At 35.0% G+C, this 14,139-nt stretch overlaps 1 protein-coding gene across 12 annotated transcripts in view; it reads right to left on the bottom strand.

Annotated features, from left to right (window-relative positions):
- Positions 1-14,139, bottom strand: part of MIA2 (MIA SH3 domain ER export factor 2) — a 90,632-nt gene that overhangs the window by 29,720 nt on the left and 46,773 nt on the right. For all 12 annotated transcript variants that reach the window (XM_077909121.1, XM_077909123.1, XM_077909122.1 and 9 more), the window contains 5 exons: positions 11,335-11,457; positions 9,991-10,096; positions 7,750-7,796; positions 6,905-6,995; positions 4,503-4,641 (listed from right to left, as the gene is read on the bottom strand). In XM_077909121.1, coding sequence (XP_077765247.1) covers positions 4,503-4,641; positions 6,905-6,995; positions 7,750-7,796; positions 9,991-10,096; positions 11,335-11,457 — 506 coding nt within the window. The remainder of the gene's footprint in view (positions 1-4,502; positions 4,642-6,904; positions 6,996-7,749; positions 7,797-9,990; positions 10,097-11,334; positions 11,458-14,139) is intronic.

The raw sequence follows: 14,139 nt of genomic DNA, 5'->3' as shown, positions 1-14,139 counted from the left end.
AAACCACCTTGTCTAATATAGTACCACTATATTAGAAAAGTTTTAAGAGTTTTCTTTTAATTATTTAAATTCAATTTGCCAACATACAGTATAAACACCCAGTGCTCATCCCATCAAGTACCGTAAGAGTTTTCTGTAAGACATTATCATAAAAATAAGACCAAAGGTAAATATTAGTAAAAACTATCCTACTATGTTTTATTTATCAAGACTTCTTAAGTAAAGCAGCATTACACTTATTAGACAAGAAGGCACCAACTAACGAACTGTATTTCAATAATTTTTAAATTGGTTAAGTCATTAACATAGTAAACAGGCTTCCAGGACGGTTCATACACATATACAAAACAAAAAACAAAACAAACAAAAATAAAAACAACTTATAAAGAACCCAAAGTAGGGGATCCCTGGGTGGCTCAGTGGTTTAGTGCCTGCCTTCAGCCCAGGGTGTGATCCTGGAGAACCGGGATCAAGTCCCACATCAGGCTTCCTGCATGGAGCCTGCTTCTCCCTCTGCCTGTGTCTCTGCCTCTCTCTCTCTCTCTATCTCTCTCTCTCTCTGTGTGATGAATAAATAAATAAAATCTTTTTTTTTTTAAAAAAAAAGAACCCAAAGTAAATAAAAGCAGTAGTAGTAGTAGTCCTACTTACTACTTCTAGTTCTTTTAATAATAATAGCTAATTTAGCGAGCCATTAGTATGAATCAGAAATTGTTCTTAAGACTTTTACATGTATTATAACCCTATTTAATTATCACAACAGCTCTACACAAAGAGAAAGGAAGCACAGAGAAACTAAGTAAGTGAAGCTAGGCATAGAGCTAGCAAGTAGTGACTCCATTATACCGTATTACCCATGTTGTTTCACATGATACCATCAGTAACAACACTGGTCCTTCAAGAAATACTTATTAAACACCACAAGGAAACACATTTGGAGTCCTAAATGTGATTCAGTCTCTCCTTCTTCATGAACTTTGGGGAGGAACATGACAAACTATTGAAGAAATTCTACAGGGCAGGATTAAATGTTTTATATTCCACAAACTACATTACCAATTGCTAAGAAAGGATTTGCCAGGTCAATCATTTCATAGGTGTTAGAAGAAAATAAGTCATCTCTTCAGAAAAAGCATGAAAATATAATGGGCTTGGATATGGAAGGAGGTGTATTTTTACAGAATCTAGATTAAAAATGACCAGAAATTCTTTGACACCTCTGCTGCTGAGAAGTAAAGTCTATGAACCTTTCCCTTGAATTTGGCTAGGCTCATTAATGATGGAAATTGCACTATAAAGGTAGTCTGATGATTTAACTAAAAAACAATCACATCTCACGTCACACATTTAAAACAACATATTGAGGCATCTGGGTGGTTCACTCAGTTACATATCAATTATGGCTCAGGTCATGATCTCAGGGTTGTAAGACTGAGCCCTGTACTGTGCTCCACCCTGGGCATGGAACCTGCTTAAGATTCTCTCCCTCTCCCTTTATACCCCCATAAACACACTCACGCTTGCTCGCACTCTCTCTCTAAAAATAAGTAAAATAAAAATCTTAAAAAAAAAAAAAAGATTCTCTTTTTCCCTTTCTGCCCCTCCCCCTCTCCAAAAAGAATGAAAATAAATTTTTTTTAAATAATACAGCAATATATCAAGCTTCTATGTTATGCTATTTCACTTCTCTCCAATATTAAATCTGGAAAAGTGCTAGTAATATATAATACATTAATCCTGAAAAATATCAAAATTACTGAATCTAAATTTTATTTTCAGCCCAGGTCATGATTTCAGGGTCCTGGGATCCAGGCCCACACTGGGGCTCAGCAGAGAGCCTGCTTCTCCCTCTCCCTCTGCTGCCCATCCTGCTTGTGCTCTTTCTCTTTCTCTCTCTCTGTCAAAATAAATAAAATCTTACAAAGAAAAAAAATTTTAAACATTCCTCATCAAAATTCTATAATCAACCAGTCAAGTTCAAAAAGATACACTCAAAAATATTCCTTTCACCTAAAATAATTCTTCATGTCCAATTTTTACTCACAATATCTTTCATCCTAAATTAAAATGAAGGGTCATCCATTCCTAAAATTACTGATGGAAAACCATGAGGTATCCATTCTGTAGCTCTTCCATTTAATCAAGTTTACTTCTCTTTCATATCCTGAGCAGTGGCCCAAAGACTGATTATGAACAGCAAGTTTTTAATTTTTGAATAGACTCCAAAGAATGATTGCAGTATACAGCTTGCAATGACAGAGTTTAACAAATCCACCAGCATCCCGAAGGCAATGTAATGTTGGTATTTTCTACCAGTTTCCAAATACATAAAACAGCATCTCATTCCCAACAGTTATGTTCTAAAAGTCACCACAAATCCTAATTAGCAAATACTGAACCATTGCTCTCAAGGAAATAGAGTTAGGTTTCTGCATGCTCTGGTCACAGTATTTTCATCCACCAATCAATACATAACCCTGTTTTATGTGTTTTGGTTTAAAGACACCTTATTTAACATATATTGTTGGTTTATTAATAATGAACTCACAGCCAACAGCATCATAACTCATGTCTGAAGAAAGCTTATCTGACACGTATACTTTCTCTATAAGACACTCCACAGCCTTCTTGCACTTAAGAACACTACACACTATTTCAGCACAATAGCTGGGGACCATCTTAAACAGCTAAATCACCAACAAAAAGCCCAAAAATGTGGCACCACATATACTGCAAAAAGGATGCTTGTTTACAAAATGAGAAATGAAATAAGAAGGCAGACCAGGGGACGCCTGGGTGGCTCAGCGGTTGAGTGTCTGCCTTTGGGCCAGGGTGTGATCCCAGGGTCCTGGGATCGGGTCCCACATCGGGCTCCCTGCATGGAGCCTGCTTCTCCCTCTGCCTGGGTCTCTGCCCCTCTCTCTCTCTCTCTCATAAGTAAATAAATAAAATATTAAAAAAAAAAGGAAGGCAGAACAGGAACACGCACATTGGGCAATTCACATTTTTTCCCATTCTGTGCCTAAGATAACCACTACAGCTCTGTAAGTACTGGTTTGGGGTTAAAAGTTAAGTTTCCAGAAGTAGGTGAATTTGTTTTTTTTGTTTTTTTTTTTTAATTTTTATTTATTTATGATAGCCACACAGAGAGAGAGAGAGAGAGAGAGAGAGAGAGAGAGGCAGAGACACAGGCAGAGGGAGAAGCAGGCTCCATGCACCGGGAGCCCGATGTGGGATTCGATCCCGGGTCTCCAGGATCGCGCCCCGGGCCAAAGGCAGGCGCCAAACCACTGCGCCACCCAGGGATCCCAGTAGGTGAATTTGTAAGTACAGAATCTATGAATGATGAATATCAATTGTAATAACTTTCATTAAAGGGGCTTGAAATTACATTAATTAAGTTATATTTTATTTCCTTTTATGATGAAAAGTATGTCCTATACTGGTATTTTAATATCTAGAGTCTCCAGATAGGTATCTTAACAGCCTTCTGTGTATCTGTGCATTTAGGCATCAATATACACACGCACAGAATCTTTCACTCTATTATATAAAGGTACTAAACATATTTATTTATAGATTCTGCAAATATTTACTGAATAAGTACCATGTGCCAGACATAGCATTAGGCACCAGAAATATAGAAGAAAAGAGAACAAAGTAATTCAGGGAGTTTACATTAAATGTTGAGAAGATTAAAAAAAAAAAAAAAAAGACAATCATTCATCAGAAGACTATAAGGGCTATAAGAAAAATAAAGCAAGATAAGGGAAGAGGGAATTGCAGGTAATATATTATATTAGTTAGGGTATCCAGGGAAGGATTCTTTGAAGCAACATCTGAACACAGACTCAAATGAAATGAAGGATTTAACCTTATACAGGGAACTACAAATCCAAGGCAGAAAGAGCAAATGCAGAAGGCCCTGAGGTACAGATGTGCTTAGTATGCTAAAAATCTCATCAAGAATGCCAGTGCACTGGAGGATAATAAAGGAAAAAGAAAAATAAGCTAAAATTAAAAGCATAATCAGGGAGAAAAAAAAAAAAAGGCAGTTGAAGGTCAGATCTTACAGAGTCTTTAGGTCATATAAAAGCTTTGGATTAAATTCTAAGTACTATATGAAGGCACTTGAGTTTGCAAACAAGACAAAGACAAGACCCAAAATTTAGGTTTTAGAAGGATCACACCACTGGAACCAACTGTGCAGGAAGTTGAATGGAAAGAGACTACACATGAATGAGACTACTGCAATAAACCAGACACAAACTGATGATGGTTTGTTTGTTTAGATGCGAGTCACTGTAGGGGAAGTAGTGAAAAATGGTCAGATTCAGAAAAAAAAAAGTGTTTCAAGATTAAATAACTTCCTTAAAAATGAACTGAAGAAATATTACCCAATCCTAAGTTGAGCACTTTGCATATCACATATGCTGAATATGCACTATTTTTAAGCTATTTTACTTGCCGTACAGTGAAGTTAACAATATAATTTTTATTACCTGTGAAGTGTCATTTCATTTTCTTGATACAATTCAGTCATTACTTTAAGTTTCTGCTGAAGCTTTTGAGTCTCGCTTTCAAATTGTGTATTTTCTGACTGCAAAGATGCTTGTTCAGTCTGGAGATTTTTAATACATTCTATAGAAAATTTTTAAAAATCACAATTAAAGGAGTAACATTTTGAGATGCACATTAAAGATAAAAATTACTAAAAATAATAGATTATTAATAAATGAAATTCTTTCTGACAACAGAAAATTTATGATTTTTTTCACCTAAATGCTTTTTAGTATTTTAAAGAACTAGAAAAATTGTTATAATTTTTTTTATTACCTCAAGATTTCCCAAACCTTCAATATTCTAATTCCAGCATCTAATTTTCAGTTAGGGGATCCCTGGGTGGCGCAGCGGTTTGGCGCCTGCCTTTGGCCCAGGGCACGATCCTGGAGACCCGGGATCGAATCCCACATCGGGCTCCCGGTGCATGGAGCCTGCTTCTCCCTCTGCCTGTGTCTCTGCCTCTCTCTCTCTCTGTGACTATCATAAATAAATAAAAATTGAAAAAAAAAAATTTAATTTTCAGTTAGGAAGTGAAAAAACAATAAAATTCTCAAGGTTATGGAGATGAGAGTTCTGAAGAGAAATATTCTAGCTTAACATTTCCTGTGAAACTGCTTCCACATGATGAACAATGTCTATTTTTATCTAGTAAAAAATTAACGGTTAATACTTAACTTCTAGCCAACCCTTTTTTTTTTTTTTATTTTATTTATTTATTCATGAGAGACACAGAGGGTCAGAGACTTGGGCAGAGGGAGAAAATTGGGCAGAACTCAATCCCAGAAGCCCAGGATCATGCCCTGATCCAAAGGCAGACACTCAACCACTGAGCCACCCAGGTGTCCCTAGCCAGCCCTCCTTTTAAGCAAAATTTAGATAATGTTATAAGTCAGGCCAGAAATTTGGATCTTCTGATAAGAAATGCTACATAATCTTCCTAGCTTAATCCAGACCAAGACTGTAGAGAAAAACACCAGTTTTAGCTGGTTTCAAATGCTAACACACCAAAAATAATTATCTATAAAATAATAATTAACGATTCTAAGTAATTATGAGTACTAATTAGTGCATCAATTGTTTTTAAAAACCTCATTTCCCCTCCAACATCATAACTCCACCTCTGAACTCCTCTAAGATTGAAGTGCCATCTCTCAAAACATGGGTATGAATCATCACCACAGATCTTTTTTTTTCTTTTTTTTTTTTAATTTATTTATTAATGAGAGATACAGAGAGAGAGAGAGAGGGAGGCAGAGACACAGGCAGAGGGAGAAGCAGGCTCCATGCAGCAAGCCCGACGCGGGACTCAATCCGGGGTCTCCAGAATCAGGCCCTGGGCTGAAGGTGGTGCTAAACCGCTGAGCCAACGGGGCTGCCCCACCACAGATCTTTTAAGTAATCTCCACATCCAATGTGGGGTTTGCACTCAAGACCCTGAGATTAAGAGCCACATGATCTACCTGACTAAGCCAGGCAGATGCCCACATTACAAATCTTATAACAAACCAAAACTTACTTTGTGTAAAGAAGGCAGTTTCAAATTCACAAAGTCATACTAACAAGCATTAAAATTTAAGTAATTATATGTAATGGCATACTAATTATTCTAAAGGTATATAATTAATCAATCATATATATCAAAAGGAAAGTTTAAAGGAAATATGCTGGGCAGCCCCGGTGGCGCAGCGGTTTAGCGCCACCTGCAGCCCAGGGCATGATCCTGGAGACCCTGGATTGAGTCCCACGTCAGGCTCTCTGCATGGAGCCTGCTTCTCCCTCTGCCTGTGTCTCTGCTACTCTCTCTCTCTCTCTCTGCATCCCTATGAATAAATAAATAAAATCTTTTTAAAAAATAAATAAAAAATAAAGGAAATATGCTAACATTAAATAATTTCAATGTGCATACCTGTCTTTCCACAGAAATTTTTAAATCTAAATCAGAAGTAATCTGTTGACCAAGGCAATAAGCCATTGCCAAGAACAGTCATTTAAGACATTAACATTGGATATCATCTCTGGCAAAACTGAATTATAGGGATGATCTTTTAAAAGTTAACAGTTTTAATTTGCTACCTTTTAACATCTAAAACTGTATCAGACATGTAACACTGAAATTAAAAGGTAAGTATGGTTTTACATGTTTTTTTAAAACTGCACTATTTTTATTTCATATGAACATGGAGGAAACTGATAATCCCGCTTTACCAGCAACAACAAAAACCTCAGTGCTAATTTTTCACAAATCAGAAACAAAAATAACAGTTAAAAAATCAAATTGGATCTTTACATACGTGATTCAATTAACAGGACCATTCTATATAAAGAGATGTAGATATCCTACCTGTAAGCTCCTCCTTTGTCTTATCTACTTCAGATAAATGAATGTAAATTTGGTTTCTTTCTCCTTCTAGGGTTTTTAAAGAAGCATTTAACTTCAGAGAATGGAAAAAGGAAAAAAAGCAACATTAATCAGTTATACCAAAAAAAAGGAAAAACAAAAAATTCTCAACCATCCCAACCTTTTTAAGTTCTTTTATCACTTTGATGAAATTATCAACTAGAATGCATTAACCAACAATGCAGCTTCCATCTTGAAAAGTTAACATTCGTCAGTTGTTGTAAATGTCAGAACAGAGACAGAGAAGATCAATGATTGATCCTTAAAAAGTAGCTATTTTCATTCTATTTACTTTCAACACAGAAGTTTTAATTAAAGCAACCTTCAAACTACATTACCAAGACTTCATATAGTTCTGTAAGGATCAAGATACCACTACTACAATGGAAAAGAAAAGATATAAACAGGAAGAAAATAAACCTAGCATTCACTTTTCAAATTAGGATAAGGGGTAATAGAAAAAGAAAAATACTGAGACCAGAGGAAGAACGCTCAAAGACAAAAATATGAAAGAAAATACACTAAATAGTTTTAAAATATTCCTTATCCAAAAACAAAAGTGCATTATCCTAAATTTTTTATTATAAATTTTAAAACTTAACAACATGAATTTCCAAAGTTATTATAAAAAAATCAACTAATAAATTCTGATCACTTCTGAAAATTCAGATCACTTCTATGGTGTTAACTATAAAATGGACTTTTAAAATAATTACTAAGGACATACAGGTTTAATCCAAGTCCTGTTTCTTTCTCTATATTCTTTATATTTATATAGTAATGCAAACCTTAGCAGCATGAACCAGTTTCTTCAAAGCTCCTTTTGGTTGATTATCTATAGTTTAAAAAAAAACAAACACAATAAATTGAGAAAACAGTGCCACATCACAACAGACATCCAAATGATTTTAGTAGTTCACACAACTAGAGCCTTATCCCTTTTCCTGCTACAATAAAGAATTTGATATGAGACAGGATGGCTTGGACATGCTCCCAAAAAGCTAAACAATAAAGCATTGGAAGAACCATAATTAGGTTCTTCACGACTCACTCCAAGAACAAATTTGTAACAAGAATTTGGTATTCACCTAAATATAGTCCAGTGTTAACTATTGGATTTTTCAGCATACAAAATATAAGTGGAATTATACTACAAATTAAAATAAAATGAAAAAAAAATTTTTTATTTATTTTTTTTTAATTTTTTTTAAAAACCAAGCATGTATTTTCTCATTACAAAAGGAATTGCTTCTTGCAAGATAAAGCAAAAGTGAAAAAGTAAAAACAGAACAAATGTGTTCACTTTAGGAATACAGTTTTCTTCCAATGCATTAATACTATCATCAAAGAAATTTTTTAAAAAAATCATACCTTCTGCTCCTTAATAAATTTGTTAATTAGGCAGGGAGTAGAGGGAGAAAAAAGAGGACAAAAAGTCAGAAGAGTTACCACCGTGGGAAACTAGTAAAAGATACACAAAACATGTCTGTACTCTTTTTGGAATTTCCAATGGATCTGTAATTATGTCAACAAAAAATTATTTTTTCAAGTCACAGGAACTGGTTTGAAAACACAGTGAGAAGCTATAGTGAACCTAACTCTTGCTTGAGTTTCCAGACTGGAACCAGCAGTGGTAATAACAATTTGGAATGGCCAAGACTAAAGTACTGAGTCATCCAACTAAAACAAACAAAAAACAGTATCCTAAGGTATTCATCTATATAACACTCATTGTTTAAACTACCCACTCATCCATCTGATTAGTTGACATGACAGGGAAAACCATGCATTGAAATGATTATGATGCAATATGAAAACTGCTGTAACAAAGATGTACAATATATAAAAGAACATGGAACAAAGAAGCTGTAAGTCTGTCTGAGGAGTAGGGAGAAAAATTTACTGAAAAGGCAGTATTACAATTGAAGCTTAACAATAAGGGATGGCAAGAGAGAGAGACAGAGTATTAGAGACAGATAAAATGTGCCAAAGCAAAATTGTATAAACATGGTGCACACAAAAAACAAATAATCCGATCAAGAAATAGGCAGAAGACACGAACAGACATTTCTCCAAAGAAGACCTACAAATGCCCAACAGACACACGAAAAAAAGCTCGACATTACTGGGCGTCAGGGAAACACAAATCAAAACCACAAGAAGATACCACTTCACACCAGTCAAAATGCCTAAAATTAACAAGTCAGAAAACGACAGATGTTGAAGAGGATGCAGAGAACGGGGAACCCTCTTATGCTGCTGGTGGGAATGCAAGCTAATGGAGCCACTGTGGAAAACAGAGGTTCCACAAAAAGCTGAAAATAGAGCTACTCTATGACCTAGGAATTGCACTACTAGGTAGTTATCCCAAAGATACAAATGTACTGATCCAAAGGGGCATCTGCACCCCAATGTTTACAGCAACAATGTCCATAAGAGCCAAACTATGGAAAGAGCCCAGATCTCCATCAAGAGAAGAATGGATAAAGAAGACATGTATATATACAATGGAATACTAGTTAACCATCAAAAAGAATGAAATCTTGCTATTTGCAACAACATGGATAGAACAGAGGGTAGTATACTAAGCAAAATAAGTCAATTAGAGGAAGACAATTATCATATGATCTCACTCATATGTGGAATTTAAGAAATAAAACAGAGGATCATAGGGGAAGAGAGGGAAAAATAAAACAGGATGAAATGAGAGAGAGACAAATCTTAAGAGACTCTTAATCATAGGAAACAAACTGAGGGTTGCTGGAGGGCCAGGGGGTAGGGTAATTGGGTGATGGACATTAATGAAGGCATGTGATATAAGGAGCACTAGGCATTATTATAGAAGACTGATAAATCACTAATACCTCTGAAATAATAATACATTATATGTTAATCAATTGCATTTAAATTTAAAAAAGAAAACTTGATAAAAAAAGAACATGGTGCATAAAGGAACTAAAAAAATACAAGAGCTATTCATCATTTTTAGCAAAAGAGGATGAATCATGACTTAATACCCTACTGCATACCATTTTCTGATTCACTCATTTCCAATTCCAAGTTATCATCATTTGTCAGGTCTTCTCCCAGCACAGCAGCCCAATCTTTCATCTTTATCAAGCGTTCAGTCAGAGACTTGACATTTAATAGAAAAGGGAAAAAAGAGAGAGGTAATGCCTTTTGCTGATTTACAACTTCCGAATGTGTAGTTACAGTTTAAAAATCAATCTACATAGATAACAACTTTGACTGAGCTTGAGATTACCATCTCATTCTTGTTCTGTTTAGGAAGAATCCCAAGTTCTTTAGTAGAGTAAGTTTAGGGGAAAAAAATAAAACAATATCTCAAATTACAAATACAACTCCTAAAGCTGGAATCTTCAAAACATATTTAGTAACAACGTAAAGAACATAAATATATAGGTTTCAAGATGGCAACCTCCACTTTACTACATAATTACAGAATGTTAGTTTTACATCTTATTACTTGGTATTTACACCTGAGTATCAAATTGCAGCTTGAAAGGATAAGATTTAAAAGAGCAGGGGCTAGAAAGGGGCAAACAAGGAGAAGAAAAAGTGAACAAATTCTAACAATAATACCAATTATTATATTCCTATCAGAGTCAAGTTTCAATTAGACTTATTTTCTGAAAAGTATTCATCTCCGTGAAAGTACATACAACAGCTAATCTGGGTATTACAGATATCCAGCTGATACATATAAATTCATTTGACCAATTTCTAAAATTCTTGCTAATTTATCAATAGATAAAGATGGCAGTCTAAAGACAAATATAAAATCTGCTATTCTTTTTCTTTCTTCATTAAATACCTAGGCTAAAATACAGAGCAAAAGAGAAAAAAGACACATAGAATATTGATATATATACTAATACATAGCATTAATATTAGTAATATTAATAAATATTAATATCAGCATTATTAGTGTTAATGTTAATTATTCATATTTATACTTATATATTATATATACTTGTATATTTATATGATTAATATTACTTCTATAGCATTGATACTGATATTAATAAATGTTAGTAGTCTTAATATCAGTATTAATGATATTCATATTAATATATGATATAATTAATATAACACAATATAAGTTATATGATATATAATTAATATATATTATTATACAATATATGTGACAAATCTTTAAATCTTTAAGGAGCATTTAGGAGCAAGAATGACAATCCTGGTACAAATTAAAATGAATGCCAAAAAAGTACACATGCTCAAATTTGACCAAATAAATTATAAAAATAAAAGCTGCTAAAGAAAAAATTGTCAAATATCAGAATTAGTACAAAATTCTAGCAGACTCAGTCACTAAAATCAGCAGAGCCACTTACCTTGATCTGATTTTCTTTATCATACAGAACTTGTTCTGCATATACTTTGGAGTCTTCAAATGTTATTTTCTGTTTATTAAGTTGATTCACTTGTTCTTTCCATTCTTCAGCTTCTTGTAAAAGCTAAAATTCAAACCCCACCAAAAAAAGGCAAATCATTCTTTTTCATACTTACATGTAGTTGAATTTATTTATCTATTTAGATGTATCATTAATAGATATTATAGAACACAATGTATTGCTGGGAAGGAAGTAGGGAGGGATGTAAGGAGGGAAGAAGGGAAGGTCTTACTTACCATCCCTTAAGTCCTATATAACATGCCATACCTTACTTGTACTAAAAAAAATTTTTTAATCATGTGCTGTTTTATAGTTAAGATAACTGAACTTCCTTGGAATATTCTACATAAGCAATCTTTTACTATCTATACTTTTATAGGAAAGATTTTTTGGACATGAACAAAAGGTAACAGTTGTTATAAAAACACAGGCTTGACTACATAACTTAAAAGCTTCACAAATCAAAAAATGACACAAAATCTAAAAACAAATAACTAGAAAGGAACTCTTATACACAACAAAAGATTAATAACTTTAACATGCAAAAAGCTCTTACAAGTCAATAAGAAAAACAGGGGGAAATAAAAAGAATGAGCAAGCAAGTCACAAAGAAATGGCCCATAGAAATATGAAAGAAAAGTCCAAATTTATTAAATCTTGAAAACTCAGTTCTGTCAAATACTAATTACTGGATTTCTCTGTAAAACTAAGGCTTCATTAGCATATTTCCTAGCACAAGAAAACTAAATTTTTTCTACGAACGTATAGGAGAACTAAGAGGACACCAACAGATTAAAACCAAATGAAGACTGAAGAAAAAATTTTGAATTTGGGGATTAGGGGATTAGTGAGTTACTAAAGCAATTGCACTCCCAGGGATGCCTGGGTGGCTCAGTGGTTGAGCATCTGCCTTGGCTCAGGGCATGATCCCAGGATCCTGGGATCCAGTCCCACACTGGGCTCCCCACAGGGGGCCTGCTTCTCCCTCTGCCTATGTCTCTGCCTCTCTATGTCTCTCATGAATAAATAAAATCTTTAAAATGAAAAAAAAAAAAAAAGAAATTGGATACCCAGCATGCAGTCATAAGAAGTATTAGAACATGGCATTAGTGAATATAGAATATTTTATTTCAATAACCTTAGTGATTCAAAAGGAGTTAGATGAAACCTTAGTGATTCAAAAGGAGTTAGATGAAAACAACCCCAAAGAGTAAGAAAATCTAGGGATAGCCGGGTGGCACAGTTGGTTAAGTGCCTTCGGCTCAGGTCATGATCTCAGGGCCATGGGATGGAGCTGCACAATGGGGGGATGGGGGGGAGTCCCCGCTCAGCGGGGAGCCTGCTTCTCCCTCTCCCTCTGCCTCTGCCATTTCCCCCAACTTATGCTCTTTGGCGCTCTCTCTCTGTCAAATAAATAAATAAAATCTTTTAAAATTTTTTAAAAATTAAAAAAAAAATTTAAAAACTAAAAAACTGTAAATAATGTAATCAATGAAAAATTTTCCCATGGAAAAATTTTAACTGTATTGGGAGCATTGTGGGCCAGGAAATATATTTAGATGTGTGAGGAGAGTGTCTATATATATGAAGAAGGAAGAGGGTAAAAGCTAAATCCTCATTTGATCTACCACCAGAAATAGTTCTAGCTTTAGGCCCCAGACCCAGAGCTTCAATAATTCTGTATTCTCTGCCCTCTTTCAGCCTGGGTGTAAGGAGCTGGTACTAAATGCTACTTGCTTTGATTATTAAAATTTGCCCTGCAAAAGACATGAAGAGAAATCTCACAGAGGAAGACATAGACATGGCCAACATGCACTTGAGAAAATGGTCTGCATCACTTGCCATCAGGGAAATACAAATCAAAACCACAATGAGATACCACCTCACACCAGTGAGAATGGGGAAAATTAACAAGGCAGGAAACCACAAACCCTCTTACACTGTTGGTGGGAATGTGAAATGGTGCAGCCACTCTGGAAAACTGTGTGGAGGTTCCTCAAAGAGTTAAAAATAGATCTGCCCTACGACCCAGCAATTGCACTGCTGGGGATTTACCCCAAAGATTCAGATGCAATGAAACGCCGGGACACCTGCACCCCAATGTTTATAGCAGCAATGTCCACAATAGCCAAACTGTGGAAGAAGCCTCGGTGTCCATCGAAAGATGAATGGATAAAGAAGATGTGGTCAATGTATACAATGGAATATTACTCAGTTTTCATTAGAAACGACAAATACCCACCATTCGCTTCAACGTGGATGGAACTGGAGGGTATTATGCTGAGTGAAGTAAGTCAATCGGAGAAGGACAAACATTGTATGTTCTCATTCATTTGGGGAATATAAATAATAGTGAAAGGGAATATAAGGGAAGGGAGAAGAAATGTGTGGGAAATATCAGAAAGGGAGACAGAACATAAAGACTCCTAACTCTGGGAAACGAACTAGGGCTGGTGGAAGGGGAGGAGGGCAGGGGGTGGGGGTGAATGGGTGACGGGCACTGAGGGGGGCACTTGACGTGATGAGCACTGGGTGTTATTCTGTATGTTGGTAAATTGAACACCAATAAAAAATAAATTTAATTAATAAATAAATAAATAAATAAATAAATAAATAAATGAATAAAAATTTGCCCTGGATTACTTTCACTACTGGAGGAAAAAGATGCCAGGAGTATATACTTTTATACTCTATACAAAAGAGACACAGCAGATTGCCCTACTCTCCTGCTTTCCAGAAAGAATC

Source organism: Canis aureus, chromosome 9, assembly GCF_053574225.1.
Source record: "Canis aureus isolate CA01 chromosome 9, VMU_Caureus_v.1.0, whole genome shotgun sequence".
NCBI lineage: Eukaryota > Metazoa > Chordata > Mammalia > Carnivora > Canidae > Canis > Canis aureus.
This window is presented reverse-complemented; position numbering and strand designations above follow the sequence as displayed.